General features: G+C 43.2%; 3 protein-coding genes across 8 annotated transcripts in view; 1 reads left to right on the top strand and 2 right to left on the bottom strand.

Moving 5' to 3' along the window:
* Positions 1-4,188: 4,188 nt before the first annotated feature.
* Positions 4,189-5,907, bottom strand: LOC134206171 (uncharacterized). Its single transcript, XM_062681863.1, has 3 exons — positions 5,471-5,907; positions 4,473-5,320; positions 4,189-4,424 (listed from the first exon to the last, which is right to left on the bottom strand). Exons 1-3 carry the CDS (start codon positions 5,905-5,907, stop codon positions 4,189-4,191), a joined length of 1,521 nt encoding a protein of 506 aa, XP_062537847.1.
* Positions 5,908-9,895: 3,988 nt separating this feature from the next.
* On the bottom strand, positions 9,896-10,523 carry LOC134208394 (large ribosomal subunit protein mL55). The gene is made up of 3 exons (XM_062684380.1): positions 10,427-10,523; positions 10,152-10,371; positions 9,896-10,081 (listed from the first exon to the last, which is right to left on the bottom strand). The coding sequence occupies exons 2-3, from the start codon at positions 10,359-10,361 to the stop codon at positions 9,935-9,937; spliced, it is 357 nt and encodes a 118-aa protein (XP_062540364.1). The 5' UTR covers positions 10,362-10,371; positions 10,427-10,523; the 3' UTR covers positions 9,896-9,934.
* A 755-nt stretch (positions 10,524-11,278) lies between these two features.
* Positions 11,279-11,934, top strand: part of LOC134225427 (cystinosin homolog) — a 95,367-nt gene continuing 94,711 nt past the window's right edge. For 5 of the 6 annotated variants that reach the window (XM_062705530.1, XM_062705524.1, XM_062705537.1 and 2 more), the window contains exon 1: positions 11,279-11,457. The gene's annotated coding sequence lies outside the window, so the exon portion shown is untranslated. The remainder of the gene's footprint in view (positions 11,458-11,934) is intronic. The other variant, XM_062705562.1, reaches the window with a different exon arrangement.

Below are 11,934 nucleotides of genomic sequence, written 5' to 3'. Positions count from 1 at the left end.
AACGTACACACGGTCAAGCAGTTTGACCAACAGCGGCACGAACAATCAATTTATTCGACCAACAATATCACATACGAACGACCGAAGCGCAAACTTGAGCACCAACGATCAAAACATATATGGGGGTTTGAGCAACTTCACTACAAATGCTCAAACATGTTCGGCGAACCTTGACTCCACCCCCGACAACTCAAACCAAAATCAAACTGTTTTATTTTTTTCCAACCGAGCCGCCAACTGTCAAATGGTTGTTCGAACAACTCCACACACGTTCAAACAAAGCAGCAACCGAACCGTTTTCTTGGGGGCGGAGTCAATGTTCGTCAAACTGCTTGACTGGTGTGTACGTTGCATTAGTCCTTAACATCACCTTATGCTACGTACACACCAGTCAAGCAGTTTGACGAACATTAACTCCGCCCCCGAGAAAACGCTTCGGTTGCTGCTTTGTTTGAGCGTGTGTGACATTGTTCGAAAACCATTTGACAGTTGGCGGCTCGGTTGGAAAAAATTAAAACGGTTTGATTTTGGTTTGGGTGGGCGGGGCGGAGTCAAGGTTCGTCGAACATGTTTGAGCATTTGTAGTGAAGTTGCACAAACCCCCAAATAATTTTGTTATGGTTGGTGCTCAAGTTGGCGCTTCGGTCGTTCGTGTGTGATATTGTTGGTCGAATAAATTGATTGTTCGTGCCGCTGTTGGTAAAACTTGATGGATGTTTCAATAAACGAGAGGTGGAGTCAATGTTGGTCAAACTGCTTGACCGTGTGTACGTTCCATTAAATAAATTATCAGTATAAAGTAAAAGTGAAAGTAAGAACGAAATAATCGACGAGATTCAGAAGTGTAAAATGGATGTGTCAATTTAAGGATTTCATGGCAACACAATTGTTTTTGTCGGTTTATGAAGAGCTCAAGTTTCACCAACACCCAGAAATTCTATAAACACTTGTTCCACTACCACCCCACTTGCGCTGGATGGAGACATGGGACAAAACTGCGACTTTTTTTCTGAGCAACTGGAAGAACTATTCACAGACAGTCGGTATGTAAAAATGACCGGCTACTCAGAATTCCAAGAAAGTTTTTTTTTCTCCTTTTTCTCCTATCGGAGAACCACGTTTTCCACGGAGTAAGTAGACAAATTGTTTGGCACCGACAATGATATAGTTGTTGCTTCCCTACAAGATACAACATTAGCTCATTTGCTATAATATAAAGCACTTCGAACTTACATTTGCTCTTGCTAGTGTTTATTCGGAATAACTGGATGATAAGAGGATAAACTTTTACAAATTAACTATTTGAAACTAATCGGATAGGCTAAGTACTCGGACGTCTTGAAGGCGATGAGGAGTGACGTCAAGCTCGATGAAGACTCGTTAAAGACCTGGACGAGATCACAGAAGCCGAAGAGCTCGTCACGGCACTGCGGCGACAGTGTGAAGTGGAGACGCCCACCGCAGCCGTTCGGCTACGGAAAGGTCCGGCAGGGACGCAGGTAGCATTGGTTCGGCTATCTGCAACGGACGCCTCCAAGGTAGTCAAGTTAGGGAGCGTCAAGGTGGGATGGTCGGTGTGCCGAAGTTTGCTAAAAGTGTCTGGAACCGGGGCACAAGCAATGGGACTGCAAAGGCCCTTACAGAAGCAAGCTCTGTCGACGCTGCGGATTGGAGAGACATAAGGCACTATGCTGCACGAACCCTCTCAATTGTTTGATTTGACCCGGGAAAGCTGCGAACAGCAAGCACCTCATGGGGGGTTCGAAGTGCCCGGCGTTGAAGCGTGCTGCAAAATCACAGTGCAGGTTAGAAGGATACATAGGTTGATACCGGAGATAGGCACGTGGGTCTAGAGATTCCATGGGGAAATCACCTTCCACCTGACCCAGGTCCTTACAGGCCACATGTGGTCTGGACACTATCCCGGGCAACCTAGTTCGGAGGATGTGTAAAGATGAAGTTGGCTGGTACGCCGTTTTATCGGCTATCGTCCAAATCGTCGTTGCCACCGCCGTTTTATCGGCTATCGTCCAAATCGGCGTTGCCACCGCGTCGGCAAGTCTCTCTGTGTGTTGGCCAATAGACCCTATCGCAGATAGGTCAATTTGGGGTGCACGCGGCATAATTATTCTTGATACCAGCCGTGCAGAGGGAAGCAGGCGAGAAGTCGACCCTTCCCACCTTCTTCCGAGGACATAGGGCGTGGTAAGGCCACCTGGAAAGCCGGCAATGCGCTGGCACGATACCATGGTGTTCTTCTAAAAAAAGCAAATCACGATGTTCGGTGCTGCAGGGACACGCAGCTAACCTTGAGGGTGCGTTGTGCACTGGCCCCCCTTTGAAGCATTACTTTTTGGTTGTACCGAAGGGACGATGGGCTTGGCGGCAATGGAAACGGTTTAGCGGGTCGGGGATGTAGTCCTGCCTCCCTCGTTTGCTGTTGGAGGTGGTCCCTAACCCCGCACTTCCTGGACAACCCAGGATGTTTGTTGCGCAGATTCCCCCTCCATTGCTTAGGAAAAAAAAACTAATCGGATAACGAGTGGCAACATCCTCCGGCCCGTAATGCACGTCCCCGAGTGGTACTGCGTTAATCTCAGCTACATCGTTGTCTTCGGCCACAATGTTCAATACAGCTACCTTGGTCACAGGGCGCCGTAGCACGTCTCCGAAAGCCTTCAACAGTACCTGTCTGCTCCGCCCATCACGCCCTTTGATGACGGAAAGAATCCGCCCTCGGTACTCCCGCATCCAACGGCTCCAAAACTGCTTCACCAGTCTTGTTGTCAACCGCCAGTTGGTCCTGAGAGACTGCGGGCGTTCCAAAATCTGGAGAGAAGGTTGGGTGAAGCCTTGCGAGCTCAATAGCAAAAAATGGTTAGGTGAGAGCCTCCTGAGTCTCCGCTGCGAGTGGCACGAACGTCAATGGACTAGAGTTCACTATTCCCTCTGCCTCGGTCATCAACGTTAGAAGAGTCTCTTCGTCCGGATTTCGATTGGTTGTAAGGGACGAAAAGGCTGTTTCGATGGACCTGACGAGCCTCTCCCACGATCCGCCCATGTGGGGTTAGCAGATGACGGGTTAAACACCCAACCACACCTCAGGTAATTGTTGATTCATTAGGAGTATCTGCTGTTGCAACTCACGGTTGGCACCAAGGAAGTTGGTACCGTTGTCGCTCCGGATCTCTAACGGAGCACCCCTTCGTACCACGAATCGTCGAATTGCCATTTACACGCTTCCTCTAGATGGACGCCTCTGTTAGTAAGGCACGTAAATAATGCCACCCATCGCTTGACCAAAGATCGTCCAACCTTGACTAAGATGGGACCAAAGTAGTCCAATCCGACGAAACTAAACGGCCGAGTATATAGGCTGAGTCTCGCCTTAGGAAGAGGCGCCTCTCGTGGGCACATCAGGTTCGCTTTTACTACTCTGCATTGCATACACATTTTGGAGAGATTTCGCACCTGCGCACGAAGGCAGGGGACATGGAATCGTTGGCGAACCTCGTTGATTACGATTTCGTTGTTTGCATGCAGGTAGTACCGGTGATACCAATCGACGATCAGGTTGGTTAGGCGATGTCCTTCCAGAAGGATGACTGGAAATTTGGTGTCGTACGATACGAAGATTGCCCCAGTGATGCGAGTGTCCATCCGAACGACACCAGATTCGTCAATGAACGGCGACAATTTGTAGATGGTTCAATTTCGATTTTCGCCCTACTTTCGCCTGCTACAACTGGTATATTTCCTCCGGAAACTCACCATGTTGCACCAGCTGCCAGAGTGTATTCTCAGCATTGACAATTTCTTCCTGACTGATATGTGACGACTGTAGCGGTTGCTTCAAAATCTTCTGCCAGCAATTATCCACAAATCGATGAATATAGGCAGCTGTTCGCCTGAGCCTTTCAAACTTGGAGAAGCGACTCCATTCGATGACTTCACTCTGCTGTGTAACAAGGTGAACGTGACACGGTCTCATTTCATGTTCGACTTCCTCCGATTTCACATGATGCGGCCAAAACTCTTCTGATTTGCGCAGGAACTCCGACCCATTGAACCAACGACTGTCAGCTTGCAGGTTTGGTCCACTTCACCACTTTGTTTCGTCATCTGCTACGTTGATCTTCGACGGGACGTGCCGCCACTCCTGGGGATTGAATTTCGAGAGTATTTCGCCTATTCTGCAGGCGACAAACTGTTGGCGCCTTCTTTGCTTTTCCTCCAAACAGGAACTGCGCTTGAATTGGGCAGCCAGTTACGGATAGTAAATCCGCCTCGCTGATGCACCAGCTTGACTTCTTCCACCACCCGGCACGTTTCTTCTTCGCTGTCTAAGCTTTGCAAATAGTCGTCAACGTAATGTCGTCGCTCGATTGCCTCCGCAGCTCGTGGATATTGCTCCGCGTGCTCGGCTGCATTCAAGTTTTTAACGAATTGTGAGCATGGAAAGCTAGTTCAACCGAACGTCGCCACATCGATAACGAAGGTCTTCAAAGGGTTTCCGTTTTCGCCGAGCCAGAGTAATAGTTGGCTGTATCGGTCTTCGCGCCGCAATCTCAGCTGATGGAACATTTCCATGATGTCTCCTATCATGGTAATTTTTCGCTCCCGGAATCTGCTGAGTACATCTGGAAATAGTTGCACTAGATCCGGCCCTTTAAGCAACATGTTGTTTAGGGATATACCGTTCACTGTTGCTGCTGCATCCCACACGATTCTGATCTTGTTTGGCTTTTTCGGATTTTGCACTACGCCGATCGGGAGGTACCACATTCTCCGTGGATCAACTGCGGCCAACTCCTCGGTCGTAGCTTCGTGGATGTATCCTTTATGCTGATATTGCACTATTTGACACTGTACATTCTCGAACATCGCAGGATTCGCCTTGAAACGCTTCTCCAAACATCGTAACTGTCGCACCGCCATAGCGTAACTATCTACTTTATCGTAGCGCCATAAAAGCCGAGTCTTGAATCCACCTTCGACTCTCCTAGTCGTCCTCTCGAGTACAGCCCAAGCTCGCCGATCATCGTCTGATTCGGGGCAACTATCCACTGAAACGCCTACATTCTCAGCCGTGAAGTACTGCTTGACCAGCTCATGCAAATTTTCGTCGGACCGCAACCGCAAATGTGTATGTTGCAGCTGGCGTAGTTGATCCCATTCGGCGTCGATCCGTAAATTGCCGATCCAAGGCGAGTCTTCGCTGCTATTGGCTCGTTCACGCGACTTTCCCGTATTTGTTGGGTCGCAGTGAGACGAGTATCCTTTGCTCCGATGAGTATTCCCGGAGCTTTGGCTTCGAAGTCTACAATCGGCAACTTACGCAAGTGATCAAAACGATCGGAAAGCTCTTTGTAGCGTAGCGTCTGCACCGGCAAGGCCAGGAATTCAACTGTCCTGACGTCGACCAGAGGGTACCGTTTGCCTCCTCCGATGCCGGAAATCTCTACCTTACGAACCTTCTTCTTCTCGGCTGATATTGTTGGTCCAGGTCAGGCATAAACGCATTTCCTTCCCTTCAATATCCAATGTATCGGCTATTCTCTTCTCTAGCAACGTAACTGATGAGCCTTGGTCAATGAAAGCTAGCGTTTCGATACTATGTCCATTACTGAAAAGTCGTACCGGTAGCATTCGAAACATTGTGGAAGTATTAGAATGGTGAGCATTCACGCCTTCAGTTGGATTTCCTTGTTTAACTACGCTGCCTTCTTGCGGTGTCGGTTTAGAGCCGACCGAAAAATCACCATGTAGAAGCGGGTGATGACGCATTTGACACCCTTGTACATCACAACGTGCCCAGGACCGACAGGGTTTTCTGCCGTGTTTACCGAGGCAGATCCGGCACAAGTAATTGCTACGAACAGCCTTCCAGCGATCGCCCTGATCCATCTTCTTGAAAATATTGCACTCCCTCACACGATGAACCGGTTTTCCGCAGACCAAATAGCTTATTGGCGATGCTGATTTTACAAAATCCACTTTCGTTTTCTCTGGAAAGGCTGCACCATGTGAAGTAGTGTGCGCGCATTCACAAATCCTTTTTCCTTTTTTGGTCGCGTTCCCTTGGGATCCAACGAAAGCGTGACTTCGGCAGCTGCCGAGACCAATTTTGTTATATATAGACTAAATGTACGGAGGTCGGCCACTGGAAACTGCAGTTTGAATGTGACTCAGTCCAGCTTCAGATACGCAGGAAGTTTATTCACTAGTTCTTGGAGCACTATTGGGTTGGAAAGATGTAGCACTTGGCCTGCCGCTTCCAGATGATCACAGAAATTCTGTACTACCATCTCGAAAGCCAAAGCTGTACACAGATTATCCGCTTTCGGTGCTGGAACTACCCGAACTCTCTGGAGCAGCGCGTAGATAATTTGCTCCGGGCGTCCGTACAATAACTGCAGCGTTTGCATAACCTGTGGAACTGATGCAGGTAATAGTAGGCGACTGCGAACTGCCTCGAGAGCACCTCCCTTCAGACACCGTTGTAGACGACCGAGATTTTCCACGTTACTAAATCCGCACGCATCCGTGGAGGTGTTGAAAGCACTGAAAAACATCGAGCACTCTTCTGGGTTGCCACTGAAAAACGGCAGTTCTTTCGGCATAACGTGTCTCGGCAAAAAAAGAATGATAAGCCTATGTACCTCCAAACAAAATGGCAAAAAATAATGATAAGCCAAAGTATGTCAGTGGTAAAAAAAGGTAAGCCGCAGACACCAAAAAGAAAAGCAAAAAAAATTGAGCGAAGGCATATTTGGAACATAGCGGATTTAATTGTGAAGTTCGTCCACCATCTGAAAGTTGAAATGTGAAATCTGACTGGACGTATAAAGAGTTGAGGGCTATTGATCTAAAGAACGTGAGCTCGACCCTTACAGATGTGAGATTCAGCGAGTAGCCATTTCCTATAATGTTGATTAGATCAGAAGTTCCCGGACTTTTTGGATACGCTACCCTCCTGCTAGAATCCCACATTACTTGCGAGACACCAGGAACCAACCAAATGCATAGATTTTTGGGAATTTGATAAAAATGAGTTTGCGTTAGATTGAACAAATAAAAAATAAGGGGTTTCATTGGAATTGGATTAGATTTGGATTGGATTTTTATTGGATTTGGACTGTATTTGGATGGGATATGGATTTAGATTGGATTAGGATTGAATTTGGGTTGTCTTTGGATTTAGATGATATTTAGATCGGATTTGGATTTGGATTAGACTTGCATTGGATTTTGATTGGATTGGGGTTGTATGTAGACTCGATTTGAATTGGATTTGGATTGAAATTGGATTTGATAAAGACTAGTTTTGATGAGATTTTGATGGACTGGATTTGGATTGAATTTGGATTTAGTTGAATTTGGATTGGTTTTGGATCGAATTTTAATTACATTTGGATTGTATTTGGATTAAGATTAGATTTGGATGAGATTTATATCGGATTCGGATTGGATTTGTATTGAATTTGGAATAGATTTGGATTGAATTTGGATGGGATTTGTATTAGATTTGAATCGGATTTGGATTGATTTTGGATTGAAGTTGGATTAGATTTTGATTGGAATTAGATTAGAATTGGATTGGATGTGGGTTTGATTAGAATTAGATCTTAATTGGATTTAGACTAGATTTGGATTTGATTTGTATTGAATTAGGATTGGATTTGGATTTAGATTTGGATTGGTTTTGGATTGGATTTGGATTGAATAAGCATTGGATTTGAATTGTATTAAGACTTAGATTAGATTTGGATTGTATTTGGATTTCGATTAGATTTGGATCGGTTTTGGATTGGTTTTGGACTTGGATTGGATTTGGATTATATTTGGATTGGATTTGGATTAGATTTGGATTGGGTTTGGATTTGATTGGATTTAAATTGAATTTGGATTGGATTTTAAATGAATTTGAATTAGATGTGGATTGAATTTGGATTGCATTTGTATTAGATTTGAATCGGATTTGGATTGATTTTGGATTGAAGTTGGATTAGATTTTGATTGGATTTGGATTAGGATTTGGATTTTGATTTTGATTGGATTTGGACTATATTTGTATTGGATTTGTATTGCATTAGGATTGGATTTGGATTGAATTTGGAATGGATTTGTATTATATTTAGATAGGATTTGGATTGGATTTTGATGACATTTGGATTGGTTTTGGATTGGATTTGAATTTATATTGGATTTGGGATTCGGATTAGATTTGGATTAGCTTTGGATTACATTTGTATTGGATTTAGAATAGAGAATTGGATTAAAATTGATTTGGGTTGGATTTATGTTGGATTTGGATTAAATTGGTTGTGAATTGAATTTAGATTGGATTTGGATTGCATTTGTATTAGATTTGAATTGGATTTATATTATGCTTAGATTGGATTTGGATGAGATTTAGATTGGATTAGGATTTGATTTGGACTGAATTTGGATTGAATTTGGATGGGATTTGTATGAGATTTAGATTGGATTTTGGTTGGATTAGGCTTGGATTCAAATTTGGATAGGATTTTGATTTGAATTGGATTTTGATGGGATTTGGATTATATTTAGATTGGATTTGGGTTTGGATATGGATTGGATTTGGATTGGGTTTGAATTGGGATTGGATTTGGATTGAATTGGGATTGGATTTGAATTGATTTTGATTTAAGATTGGATTGGTTAAGATTTAGATCGCATTTGGATTGGGTTCGGATTGGATTCAGGTTGGATTTCGATTAGATTTGGATTTGGGATTCGGAATTGATTTGAATTGTATATAAATTGGACTTGGAATTGATTTGGATTTGATTTAAAATGAGTTTGGGTTGGATTCGAATTGGATTTGTTTGGCTGCAACACTAGCCTCGGGCTGAAAATACGACATTATCAAGTTTTTTTGAGTACCCTACAACCAAGGAGGTAGACTTTACTAAGCTGGGGTAGATCTTAGTTTAGTTTAGTGTTTAGTTTAGTTTAGTGATGTCACTATTTGCATTACATAAGATCAGCGGGAGAGTAAAAGACACAACTAGTGACATCTGGTCGAGCTGACTGGAAATCAAAATCCTGTAAACTGAAGCAAACGTAACAAAGTTAAACAAACTAAGCAAAGTTAAAGTCGTTCGAAAGTAGTCCCGTAACTCGATTCCAGTATTTGGATGAGTAGTGCTACCTGTAAAGCGTGAAATTTTGCCGCTTCGTAAAAATACGTTGCCGGATTATTTGACTGAAGAGTGAAAGCAGAACAAATTGTGAAGAAGCACAGCGATGGTGTTTGGCGTATAGATTAATCATAATCGATCCCTTGAAAAGCTGTCTATTCGTCTTGAGGAGTACAACGTTAAGCTTAACCACTCTAAGCTAAATCTGTGTCAAACTTCAGTCAAGTGTTTTGGGCATATCTTGGCCACGGAAAGGCTGAAGGCAGAAGAAACGAAAACAGATGCAAGTCGCAATTACCCAAGACCAAACAACAAAAAGAAACTACTGTGCCAGCCCAGGACTGCCAGCCTCTCTAATAAAAAAATAAAAAAGCCGAATTTAAGGAATTTAAGTGCCAATTAACTTATTCTCAGGAGGAAATTAACCTCGGACAGGGAGCACTAGTGTATGCTTCGATCGAGTATGCTTCCAGGACACTCATCGCAACAGAGCGAAATTATGCGCAAATAGAAAGAGTTGTTGGCAATTTTGTTTGCGTGCTCCTCGGAATTAACAGCATTTGCTCCTAATCCTACAACTGTACAAACTAGAGATTCAATGTTACGGTAGATGCCATTCCACGTGTCCCATGCGACGAAGAACAACGACGCGTTGGAGAATTTAGAAAGCTGAACATTTTCATGATAATAGAGGAATTATTTTCTCATCAAAGAACTTGTCATTTACCTACCACGCAAAAACACTATATTTTACAACACCATCCCTTTCATTTCTTCCTAATAAAGTTTACATACTTCCTGGCGTTAAAATTGTCCTCCACTTCGTCTTCCACCTGAATCACCTGCTTGGGTTTGCGTTTCTCCAGGCGCGCCTTTCGCTCAGCTTCCGACAGAAGACTCAGATCCAATGGAAGCTAAAACAGCCGAATTATTTCAGCAAATCAATCTATTAAATTTCTATTTATTTTCCACCCAGACACATACCTTGATGATCCGGCGGGGTTCATGATAGTTCACATTGATGGTGGCCCCATCGGGCAGGACGACCATCGTGGGGTACCTTCTTGCGTAAACGCTGCGATGGATCTTGACGACAGCGGCCGTATTGGACGAGAGCGATCGGCAGAGCAGCGTTACCGAGGTGGCACTTCGGCGTGCCACCAAAGTGGTCATTGGTGATACACTCGGGATCATTTAGATAGTACTATTTGAAAAATTATCATGTTAAAAAGTTTTAAATCAATAACCAAATTACGAACCTGGATTTGCGGGCACTTGTGCAACGAAACGAGAACAAAACAACAAACGATGGTTATATTTTGACAGTTATCTCCCTGCTGAAAAGCGAGTTATAACAGTTTTTACTGGTTTTGACGAAGGACTTTATGCATGTATTAGAATTTAAATAGAATTTATTATATTGCTTTTCTCACCGAAGAATATAGACTACCGTGCAAATTTGTCGAAGTACCAAAACAAATGCTCTTACGTCCAATTGTATAGAAATTAGCGAAAGCATAATCCAAAACATCATTCTTGCACCTTATCTCACACCCCAAACAGCTCTTTCTTGCAGTGGAGACGTCATCCGTATATGGAGAAACTGGTGGGAACATATTTTGGTGGGACAATATATTTTGCATGGGAGTCGAACACGGCGCAAAATTTGCAATAAGCATTTGAAAATTATCTTCCTATGCTGTGCTGTAGGATCTATTAAAGTTTAACACCGGCGTGTGTCTGCTTCTTAATTTTACTTGGATTCGTCTATTGTCTTTGTTTTCTTCGATTCGTGTGGGCCGAGCCGGTGTCAAGCGTGGTGTCATCATCATCAATAGACATAGCCCGCTGTCATCATTGAAACGCAGTATAAAAAAAATATAGCCCGGGACATCCTGGCTACGATCTGGCGATGGGCTAAACAATAGGATGTCAATAGCCTGGTGTGGGCAGTTCACTTTTATTTTATAACAGTTATATGATTTTTTTTTCAGAACATTTAAAACCACTGTGGACGTCATGCGTTTTTGTGGTTTATTAAAATCTTATCGGCAATCATGCATCAGTATTGGTGTGTTCGGCACCGCGCAGCTGATAAACACCGTTCAGTGAAACATAATCAAAACAAAGAAATCCCGTTCTTCGGACGACCAAAACAAAACGCCCTTTAGTAGATCTCGTGCGTAGTATTATTGCGTGGGTTACATTAGTGTTCTCGGTATTGCGAATCACCGGAATAAAATATAATTTCACAGTGAAATAGTGTTGTAATAAGGAACCTCTCGCCGAGGTAGAGTATGAAATGCAAAAGTGTTCTTTCATAAGTGAACTTCAATGGCTTCTATCTCTCAAAGATTGTTTTTTATATTTATTGAGGCATAAAATGGAAAAACGCAGTAAAATATTTATTTGCATGTCATCTTAAAGATTAATTCTTCGTAACAGGATTTAGGATTATGTCTACATCATAACGATATGATTGCAAAAATAATAATATTTATTTGTTATAAAAGGTATATAGCCAGGGCTGGAAACGACAACTCAATTCTTTGAATTTGTCTGCATTTTTGTGAAAAAATGTTTCTGCTGAGGGTTGTGTTTGGAGTGGTAGTGCAGAGTCAGGAAGTGACCATTCTAATTCTAAGAAAAATGTCATTTCATGTCATGGGATTAAACTTTTTTAAAAAGATGTTAACAGGTTTTTTTATAGTTCTGTAATGCTGCAAGAATTCTAAGAAATTTTTCTAACATGTCGTTGCTCTAAATC

This window comes from Armigeres subalbatus, chromosome 1 (genome assembly GCF_024139115.2).
Source record: "Armigeres subalbatus isolate Guangzhou_Male chromosome 1, GZ_Asu_2, whole genome shotgun sequence".
Lineage (NCBI taxonomy): Eukaryota > Metazoa > Arthropoda > Insecta > Diptera > Culicidae > Armigeres > Armigeres subalbatus.
This window is presented reverse-complemented; position numbering and strand designations above follow the sequence as displayed.